Source organism: Pinus tabuliformis, chromosome 3_2, assembly GCF_031772625.1.
Source record: "Pinus tabuliformis cultivar Carrire ecotype Pingquan chromosome 3_2, CPIR1, whole genome shotgun sequence".
NCBI lineage: Eukaryota > Viridiplantae > Streptophyta > Pinopsida > Pinales > Pinaceae > Pinus > Pinus tabuliformis.
Window position 1 is genome coordinate 448,728,773 of NC_142302.1, and position 14,070 is coordinate 448,742,842.

The following is a 14,070-nucleotide window of genomic DNA, read 5'->3' on the forward strand; positions in this document are numbered from 1 at the left end:
CATGATGAGCCCAAGTTACGGCAGCTCCGGATGGAGGGGGAATAGGGGTATTAAGAAAATGGATTTCCCAAGGATTTGAAACCCCAATCCCTTTGGGGTGCCAAATACCTCCGATCTCTACCGCAGGTGCCAAAGGAGAATGAAAAGAAGCCCGAAAAAAAGCGAAGAAGAACATGACCTCTGATACGATGGACGGAATAAAACCATATCGAGGTCCTAATTGTACGACTTTGGTATGATGTCCCTCCAATGTAGATTCACGTATAACATCGCGCCACCATACGAACATGGTATATGGGATGAATATCGAGCCCAAACTGAGGAGTGTTGAACCCCCTGTAAATGGGTGCATGTACATAACACCTCCAACGGTGGTTGCCAAAGCTCCGAGTGAACCCGAAATAGGCCATGGACTTGGATCTACCAAGTGATAAGAATGCCTCTGAGATGAAACCATAAACAACTTTGCTCCTTGGTTGCAATTGTATGTAAACCCCCCCCCTGAACTCGCACCCCCCAAACAAAGTGGTAGAGAAGGTTATTACTTACCTTCGTTATAAGGTAAGGGATCACTTGAGATCTTCCCGAACCTAAATTGAACTCGGGTTTACCTTTCATATCTTCCCGTCTCATTTTCACCCGATAAGTACCTTTCTCCCTTATGAATAGGAAGGGATGGATGGTTCTTTCATTGATAAGAGTGTGACATATGAGGCGAAAATAATCGTTGGTTTCACCGACGAACTACGTGGGCATTATACAGTGAAGTTTTTCTGTTCAACAAACACGGAATCCATAATATATCTACCTTTGATCCATATTTGGCTCTTTCTTCAAGTAGAAGCCTATGAAATAAAGTAAGGTTCTCACTTACCGTACCTGTGCTTTCTCTTTCTTCTATCTCTAGTTACCAAAGTGATACGAGTCAATATGGCAAACTTCGTCAAGCAAGAGACTTTGGAATGACTTTCCCGGCGTACACTTCTAAACATAAGTCCCCCTTTCACTATAGCTAGTAGGCCCTCATTCGGAAAGCAAGGGACGGAGTCACTCACTCATTCATATGCCCCCCACCCAATAAGCATCAAGGTACGTTAGTGACTCGACTGATAAGGAGAGGAACGCACACTCGACTGCTAAGGAGAGGGTGCGTAAGCATGGCTCCACCAACGCCATCGATTTCTCGCTCAACCGACAGAGGAGGTCGAGGGACGGAGTCACTCACTATTCATATGGTGAGGGTGCGTTAGCACACTCAACCAACGCCATCGATTGGAAGCTCTATTTTCCCAAAATAGAGGGCCCTATATTTATTACTCAGGGGTCACTCACTATTCATATGGTGAGGGTGAGGTAACGAACGCTCGACCCCCAGGCCGCCATCGTTTTCACACTCACTCATCATATGGGTGAGGGCCCTTACTTCTTCATAGGGGTTACTCACTATTCATATGGTGAGGGTGTGTAAGCACGCTCGACTGTCAAGGCCACCATCGTTTTCACGCTCACTCATCATATGGGTGAGGGCCATTACTTCTTCATAGGGGTCGTTATCTCAAAATCAGACCCTGATAGGCTGTTGGTCAGGTTGACTCTAAGTAACTATTTCAAACCAACTTTTGGCTGAGGCTTAGCCTCCTCAACTTGAGAGGGCTCTCTCAAAGGTGAATGATTTTGATAAAGATTAAGATGGCTAACTCTTATAGAACAAGTGTGACAAATATGAATGTTGGAAACACATTAAACAACTATCCATTGGGCTTATGGAGTCAACAACACCTCAATATAACAGTGAACTCAACCTTACATAGAAGTCAGGGCACTCAGCATTTAGACATTCAGAACATAACTCATATGGGACCACAGTTTATAAATGCATACAGGAAATCAGAGCACATTCAGTGAATTCTGAGTGATTATACATCTATACCACTGTAAAAATTATGGAAAGGACAAGATCACACATTCTGAACATTAGAAATCCCTCATGAATCCTGAGAAGTAAAGTCAAAATTATATTACTGACAATGAGTCTTTACATAAGCCAAATACAAGCTGTATCATAAAATTTTCCAACCCTGATTACATTGCTGTTTCAGCTCTATATAGAGCTCTTATTCTAACTGATCGAGATTCCTCCTCCAGCATGAGGGGAATTCCTAAAACTACTTCTAATACTGACCACTCTTAAACTCTAACTACTTAATAAATACAACAAAGTGTTGACTGGAGTTTTTAGAGATCTAAATCAAGTAGGATTCTAACACCGTGACAGTCTTGGTCTACAATCATTTTTGTTCTCTGACATCTGGTTCCCTTCTGGCAGTGGCTGTGATGGACCTTTAATGCTTCATGTTTGATCTTCAATGACACATCTTTTCCGTTACCCTGAAACATAGGAAACTGCCCCTGTTTGTCGGTCCTTGGTTTGCCTCAAAATGTTCGAATCCAAAGAAGCACATCCTTTATCCTTTAATTACCCAAAATGGAGCAGACTGCCACGTCCTTGATGTGCTGTAAGCCTTTCCCATGTACCTGTGTGATGACAAAACCTTTCAAAAAGATTTGTTGCTTTGTCAATCATAATTGATCAACTCAATTGTAACATGCAGCTACAGCAGTTTCGTAGCGCGCTACGAAACTACTGTGTAATTTCAGAAACACAGTCTTCGACTCTACTCTGTTTTCATTGAAGCAGATATGTTTTCAGTGTGATTCTCACTAGCACTGGCAAGGAAATGTTGAAACATGTCAAGGATGAGATTATCACAGTGAAGGTTCAGCATGACAACGCATGACCTGACTTTTGCGACAGTTTCTAAAATTGTTACCCTCCTTCCAAATGTGGGACTATTCATTTGATCTAGTCCCTGAAGGCTTCCAACAATCAACTGAAATATTTCCCTCATTAAATCATCATTATATGGTGCTTCAGGTGCCGTTATTCTAGCGATTTCACTAATGCAAGTAACAACAATGAGCCTGACATCTTTGTCTTGGTGCCTTAGAAGCTCTGGCTTTACCAACGCACTTATGGATGGAATCACTGCATCCTGCATTATAATACATAGCCTGTTGATTCTTGAGCAGACTTTCGACTTTGTGCAGTAATATAACCTTGTGACTTGCAGTGAATGTGGCAATGTTCTAGCAATGCAGTAGCATTCCCAAAAATAAAGTCACAATTGCCTTCAATGTAACAGTCTCTTAGGTAGTGCTTCCCATAATGTAGATATGCAGTGTCCTGCCACCCCAAAAATCTGCAACTATAAAAAGCACACCTGTCAGCTGTTACTCGAATAGCTACAGCTTGACCTGAACCCTCTGGAGCAGCATTTTCAAAGGTGATTCCCTCGGCAATAAAATCCTCTCCTTCAACAATAACAGTACCACATCCAAATGTTCCTGTACCTATTACACTGGTTGCCTGATGATGCTCAATGCGAGTGGCTGTGTTATTCCATGTCAAAACTGTGTCCTCTGCACAAAATCCCCGCAATGTGATCATATTCTTTGTCTTGGGCACATAAATTGGCTGCCTGTAAACCCCGGGCAAGACATCGATAGTAATTCTCTCGTTATTGCGGAGAGGAACTGTATCTATGGCGGCCTGCACGTTAGTGAAATGCCCTCTCCCGTCCTGTGCTACTACCAGCACCTTACCACCCGCGATCCGCGCCATGAAAGCCTAAAGCGGTTTATAGTTCGAAGAACTTTTGCTTCAAATTATTAGGAGAATTTTCTGGTGTCTGTTGATCCGGCGAGGATGTGGTCAAGCTTATAGCTGCATAAATATCCCGCAGTATTCAGGATGCCTTTTTGGAACAGAGTTGATTGGGTCCTGCGCCATTTCCAACCATTTTTTAATCCTCAGAAGGTTACTGTTCCACCATAGATAAATAGTCTTCCACTTTCTGAAATTCCTGAACTGTACTTGAAACATTTGGCAGAGGCAACTGAAGTGGTTGTTGACAAATATCATAAATAATCTCATGGTATTCCTTTTGGGAATCACTCTGAGAATCTCCTTCCGCTGACATCTCTGCTGTCAGATACTTCTTCCTTATGCTACTGCTGGCGGTTGTGATTAATTGAAATCATTACCAAACCTCTCTACTTGCACGATTGCCGTGTATCTTCTGCACATTCTGTAAAAACCCGAGCATTGACACCGATTGCACAGTTTTTCCAAGGCCCATTTCATCTGCAAGAATAACATTTTTATCATTCCTCCAGCTGTTCTTATAAGAATCGCGGATCTCAAGTGTGTCTTTCAGCTGGGTGAAAAATCTCAGAAAACAGAGTATCCAGTACCAAGACACCTAACGACCTAATGATGAGGATAAGCGGTCGGATATGATAGACGAAGTGTATAGGCTGACAATTGTTGATGGATTTTGATGGATATGACAGTTGTGAAATATTGGCTATGGATTCGAACAAATCCCCAATTTGCTAGCGCGGCCAGTGCAAAATATGAATTATGCGCTACGAAATCACTTAAAGCATGTTGCGCTGCGAAACTGCTGAAAAGGATTTATGTGCTGCAAAACCACTACAAAATGATTACAGGCGCTACGAAATCACCTAGACAATTTCGGCTTTGAAATGGGTTTGGACATATGATATCCATGTGAGATGTGAGACCAATGATAGACTAAAACAGAGAATTTACCCCTTTATACATACCAACAATACTCTTAACAAGACTCCTATTCAAACTATTTAGACTCTAAAACCAGATGAAAATACTAGACCCAAAATTGACACCAACCCTTTGGCAAACAATCGAACTGATGTGAACAATTTAGAAATTTTTCTTGAGTGATAACAGGTCACTCGCTATTCATATGGTGAGGGTGCGTTAGCACACTCGACTATCAAGGCCGCGATCGATGGAGTCACTCACTCATTCCGATGGGTGAGGGTGCGTTAGTACACTCGACTGTCAAGGCCGCCATTGATTTGGAAGCTCGACCATCAGGCTGCCATCGCCGCCATCGATTTCTCGCTCATCCATCATATGGGTGAGGGACATTGGGCTACACTTACTTATTTCTTTCCTTGGCCGGCATTGATGGCGACCCTCCTACGTTGGGAGAGCGACTTTGTACATCAAGGAAGAGCCATGAAAAGACTTTCCAGGCCAAGCCAAGGTTCGGAAGGCTTGCGCTTCTGAGGGCAAGGAAATAAGTAAAGTGAAGTCTTCGTTATAGCCTATTTTCTTCCCTCAAATTTGAAGAGTCATGTTTTCAAATTATATCTATATACGAGATTCTGGTACGATCCATTATGAGAGTGGAGATACCAGTAGATGCTAAAGTGTTATTACATATATAATAGCAGTAATTACGCTTTAGCAGACAATGCTGCTATGGGAATATGTCATTATGCATTTCTTCCAGTCATGAATTATATATGTCATTATGCCTTAGCAGATAATGCTGCTATGGGCATATGTCATTATGCATATCTTTAACACCCCTTACTGGAAGGATGAATAACTTGAAGTCTGAAGTCTGAATATTGAATTGAGTTGGTGGAGCTAAAGAAACACACACCCTTGGTGCAAATTCTTGAGAATCGGCCTTTCAATGATTTGATTATGAAAATTTGATTGATCTCAGTTGAATGAACAGACAAAGAAACTTAAGATATATATAGGAGATTATTGAAAGGATTACCTCACCATATGAATAGTGAGTGACTCCGTCCCTAAGTTGACATGATTTGAAAAATAAAGAAACACCCTCTCCTCTCCCTCTCCTTAACAGTCGAGCACCTAAAGGTCCTCTCCTTAACAGTCAAGCCTGCTTACGCATCCTCTCCCTATGGTCGAGCACCTAAAGGTCCTTATGGTCGAGCACCTAAAGGTCCTTATATTGAGAGCCCTGCCGGGGGCACCCTCTCCTTAACAGTCGAGCATGCTTACGCACCCTCTACTTAACAGTTGAGCATGCTTACGCACCCTACTGGAAGTATTTCTATTTCATTGCTTTTACCTTCTTGATAGGAGGCCTGTGAACGATTTGAAAAGAAAGAAGGGAGGGGGATTAGATTTAGAGATAGAGATACTTGTATTTACGAATCTATTGGGGATTGAATCACAAGACAAACACACACCCAAAACTGTTCTCTTTGCTCAAATCCACCTCTCCTCTCCCTCTCCCTAACAGTCGAGCACCTAAAGGTCCTCTCCTTAATAGTCGAGCCTGCTTACGCATCCTCTCCCTATGGTTGAGCACCTAAAGGTCCTTATATTGAGAGCCCTGCCGGGGGCACCCTTGTTATAGACAATTTTGTGCCTTACAGCATTGAGCATGAAATGTCCATAATCTAAGGGATCCAAAGTCCCTAAACATGTTGTTCCTACCCCTAGAGGAACAAGGCCAACTAACCACAGCAATTCACAGAAGTTCTCCACCTGAAACCACTCAAAAACAAGTCAATTCAGGATCATGTCAACTGCTCCACTGAGCATCTGCGCTAAATGTCAACTGCTCCACTGTCTACCTGCGTTGAATGTCAACTCCAACAAAGGCTACCTGCGCTGAGCGAGTTTGGACAAGTGGCAGGCTCATTCCTCAATGTGTCAATGCTCAGGAAGCTTCCAAAATGACACTTGCCTCAGGGAATTCGACTGGTGATGAGTAAGTGGAAGCAAGAACCTCCAAGTGGACTCAAGAACTGAGAGAGGGAGAGGACACTAGTCAGATCTCAAGCTGACTCATCCTCTCTCCAAAATAACTATATATAGATCTCTCCTCCATGAGATCTAGAGGCTGGAATTTGGTTATTGCAAAGAATTGCTGTTGGTTTGAGACTGGAAACATTGGGTGCTTAATGCTTTGAAGGGAGCTGAAGAAGGAATTCCATTCTGCTGGGAAGGAGATGCTGGATTGGAGCCCTCTGGGTTGTAACTCTTCCTGAACCCTGTTATCAATCAATAAAGCTATCTTGGTTTTCTCCTATATACTGGTGTATTTGTATGATCGCATTAGTGTATTTGATTTACTTCTAATCCTGAATCATTTGTGAATATGAATATCTGCCTTTGTGTTGTGTTCTTCTCTTGTCGCAAGTAGTTGTTCTCTTGTCACAGGTAGTTGTTCTCTTGTGATCTCGTGGGAATCAAGTAGTTGTTCTCTTGAGCAAGCAAGGAGGCAAGTAGCTGTGAACACCCAAAGAGAAGAGGATCTAGATCGGGAGACAAACGGAAGACAACGGTAAGTCTATCGATCTCCCCTCTTTCACATTTCATAAAGGAAGAAACCAGAATAGCTGTATCTGTTTGTTGCTAAGGCACTGTCACACCTTAGGTGGATAGGATCGTCCTGCATAGGCATTTTTCCCCACAACAAATTGGCGACTCCGCTGGGGAAATTTGTTTTAGTCATTTTATTTGTGTTTACATCATTGTTTGCTTCATAGACTCAACAGCAACAATCGAACTGCTTCTGCAAAGTAGACTGTTGCTGCCTTGATCCTTCACTGGATTTTGTCTATGATCTGAACAATGGACTCACAAATGATTTGATGATCCTTTGTGATAGTCTTTAGTACCCTCTCAAAGCATCCCTTTGATTATACCTTGCTTGTGTTTCTGATTTGGCCTGAAACAGTTGATTTTTGAGCATTTTGTGACCCAGAACCCAAGGGAAACGAGAGTTTCTCCTTCAGCGCAGACACTGTGAAGGCAGTTTTCATTTCAACGCAGGTCCCGTGAAGGCTACCTGCGCTGAATGTCAAACCCACAGTGTTGGACTTGCGCTAAACCAGTTTAGCCTTGTGCAGCTGGGGTTCTCTACTGTCTGTTGCCCTGTTTTGATCTCTGTTTTTTGCAGCCTTTAACCAGCATAGGTATCAGTCAGATAACTCCTTTTCTTTGCTTAGATTCCGCCTCCTTTTGTACAAAAAGACTGTGAGTGTTTTTATGTGTTTGTGGCGTCATTCACAGTTTTCCTTTGCATGAGTAAAGTAGTCATCCTGTAGCCTTTGATTCAAATCTGATTGATTGTGATCTTAGAAGAGAATTCATTGGCTGTTTGCAGATTGATTATACATTTACTTTTGCTTATTGGTTTAAATTTGTCTCTTTTTAAGTGTCAAAACAAGTCTTTATTTCGAAAATCGTTAAGTAGTGCAATCTATTGGATAGACTCAAAATGTCTGAACAACCGTCAACATCTAGGACTGTGTCGAACGACACAGCGACAGCAGAAGCCCCTGCCGTCACTCCGACAATGTTTGCCGGCATACCATCTGTCCCGACTAGCTCGCAACCGCTAGAAGGAGTCCACCAAGGGACTATTTCGACAGTATGGTCCGTTCCAGTTTGTTCATCCGGAATAATATCCGGCAACTCTTATGTTGAGACTCGCCAGATTGATCCATTTGGAGGTCAATTTGGGCAATCCAGTCCCCAAGGACAAACAATCCCCTTGAGTTCCAGATTGCTACCGTATGGGGGGCAGTATGCCCTTTCATTACCCCCTCTGGGAGGGTATCCATACGGGAGTTCACAATAGTATTTAGGTTATACCGGAATAACATCAAGTGGTTGGGTACCTATGCTACCTCAACAACCAAGGGTTGTATATTCTATGCAACAGTGCATACCTATGACGAACATCCCGACCACACCGGCTATTGTAACAGTGTCACAAGTTCAAGCGATGCCTGTTGTATGTCAACCTCAGATTTCTCAGGTTGTAATGCAACAGCCCCTTGACCCTGGGTCACAACCACAATCGCCAACGGGTGGGGCGACACAGGTCCAAACGGGTACAATTACCCCACACCTTGGTCCAGCAGTTAGTATAGCACAACAGAACATGGCTTCACAACCGTTGCTAGTGCAATACCAACAACCACAATTCCAGCAAGTATACCAAGGTTCTGAGCAGCAGATCTTTGCGAACAGTGGACAACCGTATATTCAAAATGGTCAAAACGAACCGCTTTACAGTGGTCAAGTCCACCAACCGTATCAGTCATACCAACATCAATTACATTATGCTGGTATGCAAAGGCCCACTGCTCAGGTGATCCCATCGTACCCTGGGTATGCTTCACCTAATCTGAATCAACAGTTACCATTTGTGGCAACTTTAGAGTTACCCGATTTACACCGATTAACCAACGATCCGATTGCTTACGCCCCTTGGTGGCCAGCGATTCCTCACAAACTTCCATCTGACATTCCTAAATTCAATGGAAATCCAGGTGAAGACCCATCGAATCACATGATGACTTTTCATCTGTGGTGTTCATCAAACACCCTAAATGATGATTCGATAAGGCTTCGTCTTTTCCAGAGGACGTTAACGGGTCCAGCGGCTAAATGGTATATTGAATTACCTAGAGCCTCGTTTGACAATTTTAGCTCCCTAGCCACGACTTTCTTAACCCATTTTCAATTACCGATAAGGTATGAAACGGGAACCGAAATCTTAACCAACTTCAAGCAGACAACTGCCACACATATATCTGATCATATACATGAGTGGCGTCGTCGACGTAGTATGGTGAAAACATACGTTCCCGATCAGCTGTTAGCTGAATGGTTTATAAAGTCTTTACTTCCTGCTATAACGGAAGATGTGGCAAAGGGGGGAGTCGTAACAGAGGAGCAAGTTATTGCCCGTGCACAATATCTAGACTTAGTTTATACTCAGTCTGGCATGCTCTACGACAAAATACCTGACGCACCTAGACCGGAATTTTCAATTCCTCCTCCTCCTAAATCAAATAGTGACTCTCATGCCGGCGACGGTGTGATTGGCACAGCAAACGCAAAGTCGACAAAGGCTTCATCTAAGAAAGCCCATAAGACTTCGGATCAAAATGCGAATCAAGAAATTCTTGCTTCGGAAGTAAATTCCATATCAGCAGATAAAGGCAAAGAAACCAATCAACCAGGAAGCAAGAAGAAGCAAAACAAAGGGAAAAAGAAGAAACAGGGTGAGTCATCTCCTGGAAAAACTTCTTCAAACCCTCCTGGGAAAGGGAAACCAAATAATCCATGTCAAATATGTGATGAGGAGGATCATTGGACAAGGAATTGTCCCTATAAAGCTGAGCTTAAAAGGTTCTTTAAAAGTTCACAAACCTCAGCTGTGTTAACTGATCCATTTCCCAACCCAGGTCAAAATCTGGTTGATAGTGGAAATGCTTCCCCGTCGCAAGTGCTTATGTTGTCGGTTTCAAAATAGCAGAATGATGCTTTGATTTCGACAAGGAACAAAGATTACAGGAATCCGCAGATGTCGAACGACAAAGGTAAAGATCAACCAAGTAGTTCGACAACAACTTCGACAGAAGTTGTACCACCCATCATTCCTGAATTAACAATAAAACCGCCAAAGGGGGTAGTACACAAGTCGACATTTAATCCTCGCGCCATAGTGGCGCAGCATTATAACATAGTGGAAGATTTGGCACAATCGCCATCCGCTATGTCGACTCTTGAAGTACTACAAAATTTCCCATCCCAAAGGCAGGCTTTGTTATCGGCTATTGGTGGGGTTGATCCTAAGGATTCCAATCTTGTATCCTTCGATCACAAAGGATACGATCCTCAGTTACCAGCTCAACTAGCTTTCCTTATTCAAGTGAAAGCCCTCAACAAAACTGTTCACCGAACAATTATTGATGAGGGAGCATCTACATGCATTATGTCAATGAGTTGCTGGAAAACTTTAGGATCTCCAACCTTGTCACGATCTTCGACGACATTAAAAGCTTTCGACGGAAGGACTTATACCCCGTACGGTATCCTTAATAACTTGAAGGTTGAACTGGGAGGAAAAACAATAGAAATATATGTGGAAGTCATCGATGGGAATCTTGACTATAACATCCTACTGGGAAGACCATGGATATATGCCATGGCAGCTGTAGTGTCGACTTATTTTAGGAAGATCGCCTTCCCTTTTCAAGGAGGGATTACGGTCGTCGACCAACAGAACTTCCTCCCTAACGGTTCACAAGTTACAGGAAGCATTCCCATGATCCATGAGAGAAACCATTCGCTTCAAGATATCGGAGTAGGCCTACTGAAAGACCCCACGATGATGGGAACTTTCGCGCTTCCACCTCCTATATACATAGGAAATATAGCATTAGTAGCAACCTGAAACATGATATCTTCCACGAAGGTCGCAGAAGACGATGTCGACATGGATCATGCAATGGTTTTTCCCCCAAGCCCTATAGAAATATTGTAGCAATCAATGTTTCGGGCATGGGAGGCGAACCCAAATCAACGCTCGTCAAGCGTTTGGGTAGATAGGTCTAGAGAATATGGTACCCCATTAGATCCTTGGTTGAAAGTGCATGGGACTAACGAAGGAATCTTACAATCAATGTTGATTGAGGGGGCACCATGGAATGATCACCACCATCGTTCCCTTCTTCCAGAATATGAAGAAGATACTCAACATGACCTTTATCACCCTTCAGTTTTTGAATTCCTATCAAATACTGTGAATACGGTGGATTCAGAGAGAAACTTATCCAATATTGAAGAGACTATAGCCATAAATATCTCGACTAAAACAAATGTTGTAGAGAATATTTATGTCGGCAAAGGTTGTTCTCCTTCAGAACTGGAAATATATAACGCTCTTTTTCGCGAGTTCAGAGATTTCTTTGCTTGGTCATATGATGAAATGCCAGGCATTGACTCGAGTATTGTTGAACATGAAATTAAAATGTATCCTGATGTCAAACCAGTAAGACAATGGCTTTGGCAGGTGCACCCCAAGAAAGCCGCTGCCATTAAGGTGGAAGTTGAAAAGCTTCTCCATGTTGGTTTCATCTACCCAGTTCCTCTAACCGATTGGGTATCGAATATTGTCCCTGTTATGAAGAAACAAGGGACGATTAGAGTGTGTGTCGACTATAGGGATGTAAACCAAGCTTGTTCGAAGGACAACTACCCTACACCCTTCATCGACCAGATAATTGATGAATGCGCCGGATTTGAAATCTTTTCATTTATGGATGAATTTTCTGGGTATAATCAAATAAATATCCGTCCACAGGACCAGTCAAAGACTGCATTTATTTGTCCGTGGGGCACATTCGCTTATCGAAAATTACCCTTTGGTTTAAAGAACGCAGGGGCGACGTTTCAGAGGGCAATGAATTATGCCTTCCATGACATCAAGAACATCGTTCAGCCATATCTCGACGACCTTCCGGCTCATTCGCGAAAGCGGACTGATCATCCGCAGCATTTAAGAGCGATATTTCTACGTTGCCGACACTACAAGATAAGACTCAATCCGCACAAATGTGTGTTTTGCGTCGGTTCTGGTCGTTTACTTGGCTTTGTAGTCTCTAAGGATGGGATTCGTCTCGATCCTTGCAAGGTTCAAGCAATCATTAATTTGCCTCCACCTTCAAATTTGCTTCAGATTCAGAAACTCCAAGGGAAAGCAAACTTTCTGAGGAGGTTCATTCCAAATTACACAGAACTTGCTAAAGGTTATACTCGTCTTTTGAAAAAGGATGTACCTTTTGTTTGGGATCAGGTGGCGCAAGCTTCCTTTGATGCTCTGAAAGATTCTCTAGTAAAAGCATCATTAATGTATGCCCCAGACTATCAAAGAGATTTTAACCTGTATCTGGCTGCAGCGGATACGACCATTGCGATGGTTTTAGTTCAAGAAGTCGATGGAATTGAACATCCTATATATTACTTAAGTAAAAACTTAAATGATACAGAAAGTAAATATTCTTATGTTGAAAAACTAGCGCTTGCAGCTGTTCAAGCGATTCAAAGGTTTCGACATTATGTCCTCTTTAGGAAAACTACCATTTTATCAGATTGCAACCCCATGACTTATATACTGTCGCGACAGTTGCTGGGGGGCAAATATTCAAAATGGATAGCGATCCTTCAAGAGTTTGATCTGGAATTTGTAAAATCCAAATCAAAGAAAGCTCTAGTTTTCGCAGAATTATTGTGCGATCTCCCATCGTCGTCCAACGATGAAACCTCCGAAGAGTCAATCGTGGACGAGAATTTGTTTCTGATATCTACAAGCAATGAGTGGTATGGAGATATCATAATTTATCTCCAAACCCAAAAATTCAGGCCTAACACCTCTCACTCTGAACAGAAACGTATACGATACCAAGATAAAGACTACATGATCGTCGGTGATACGCTTTACCGTCGCCGTATCGATATAGTTCTGAGGAGGTGCCTTACCCATAAGGAGGCCGAAAAAGCCCTGAATGAGTGTCATTCAGGCGCTTGTGGGGGGCATCAATCTGGATATGCAACAGCACAAAAAATCTTACGAGCAGGATACTTCTGGCCAACCATGTTCAAAGATTGCATAATCGCAGTCAGAAGTTGCCATGCTTGTCAAATTTTTGATAGCAAAACCAGAAGACCACCCACACCTTTACAGCCAATAGTTGTTGTTGGGCCTTTCGCCAAATGGGGCATCGATTTCATGCAATGTAACCCCACCTCGACCGGGGGGCATGGGTATATTATAGTCGATGTTGACTATTTTACCAAATGGGCTGAGGCGATGCCTACATTAGATAACACTGGTGAAACAGCTGCCCTTTTCTTTTTCAATCATGTAGTCGCCAGGTTCAGCGTACCACAGGCTATAGTTACAGATCACGGGTCGCATTTTCACAATCACATGATGGTCGAATTAGCTGCCAAACTAGGGCTATCTCACGACAGCTCTACCCCGTATTATCCGCAAGCCAACGGACAAGTTGAAGCAATCAACAAGGTCCTGAAGCGTATGTTGCAAAGGATGATCGGGGTTCACAAAAGAAGATGGCACCTAATCCTGTACTCAACCTTGTGGGCTTACCAAACATCGGTAAAGAACGCGACCGGGTTCACACCTTTTCAACTGGTGTATGGCCTGGAAGCAGTCTTGCCAATCCAGTGTGAAATTTCGTCGCTTAAACTCGCAATTGATCTCCTCCCCGGAACTTCAGAAGAAGAGGCTCGTTTCTTGGAATTAATCTAATTGGATGAAACCCGTCGTGATGCCGCTTTGGCTAACGAAGCCCATAAGAAATGAG

The 14,070-nt window shown here is 42.9% G+C and overlaps 1 protein-coding gene and 1 pseudogene across 1 annotated transcript; both read right to left on the minus strand.

Moving 5' to 3' along the window:
- Positions 1–2,675: 2,675 nt before the first annotated feature.
- Positions 2,676–3,059, minus strand: LOC149181241 (sister chromatid cohesion protein PDS5 homolog C pseudogene; annotated as a pseudogene).
- LOC149181242 (pectinesterase 31-like) lies at positions 3,059–3,744 on the minus strand. The gene has a single exon (XM_089414128.1). The coding sequence runs from the start codon at positions 3,680–3,682 to the stop codon at positions 3,059–3,061; it is 624 nt and encodes a 207-aa protein (XP_089270254.1). The 5' UTR covers positions 3,683–3,744.
- Between the last annotated feature and the right edge of the window lie 10,326 nt (positions 3,745–14,070).

Coding starts and splice junctions, on each gene's coding strand:
- LOC149181242 (XM_089414128.1), bottom strand. CDS start 3,682: ATGGCGCGGATCGCGGGTGGTAAGGTGCTGGTAGTAGCACAGGACGGG.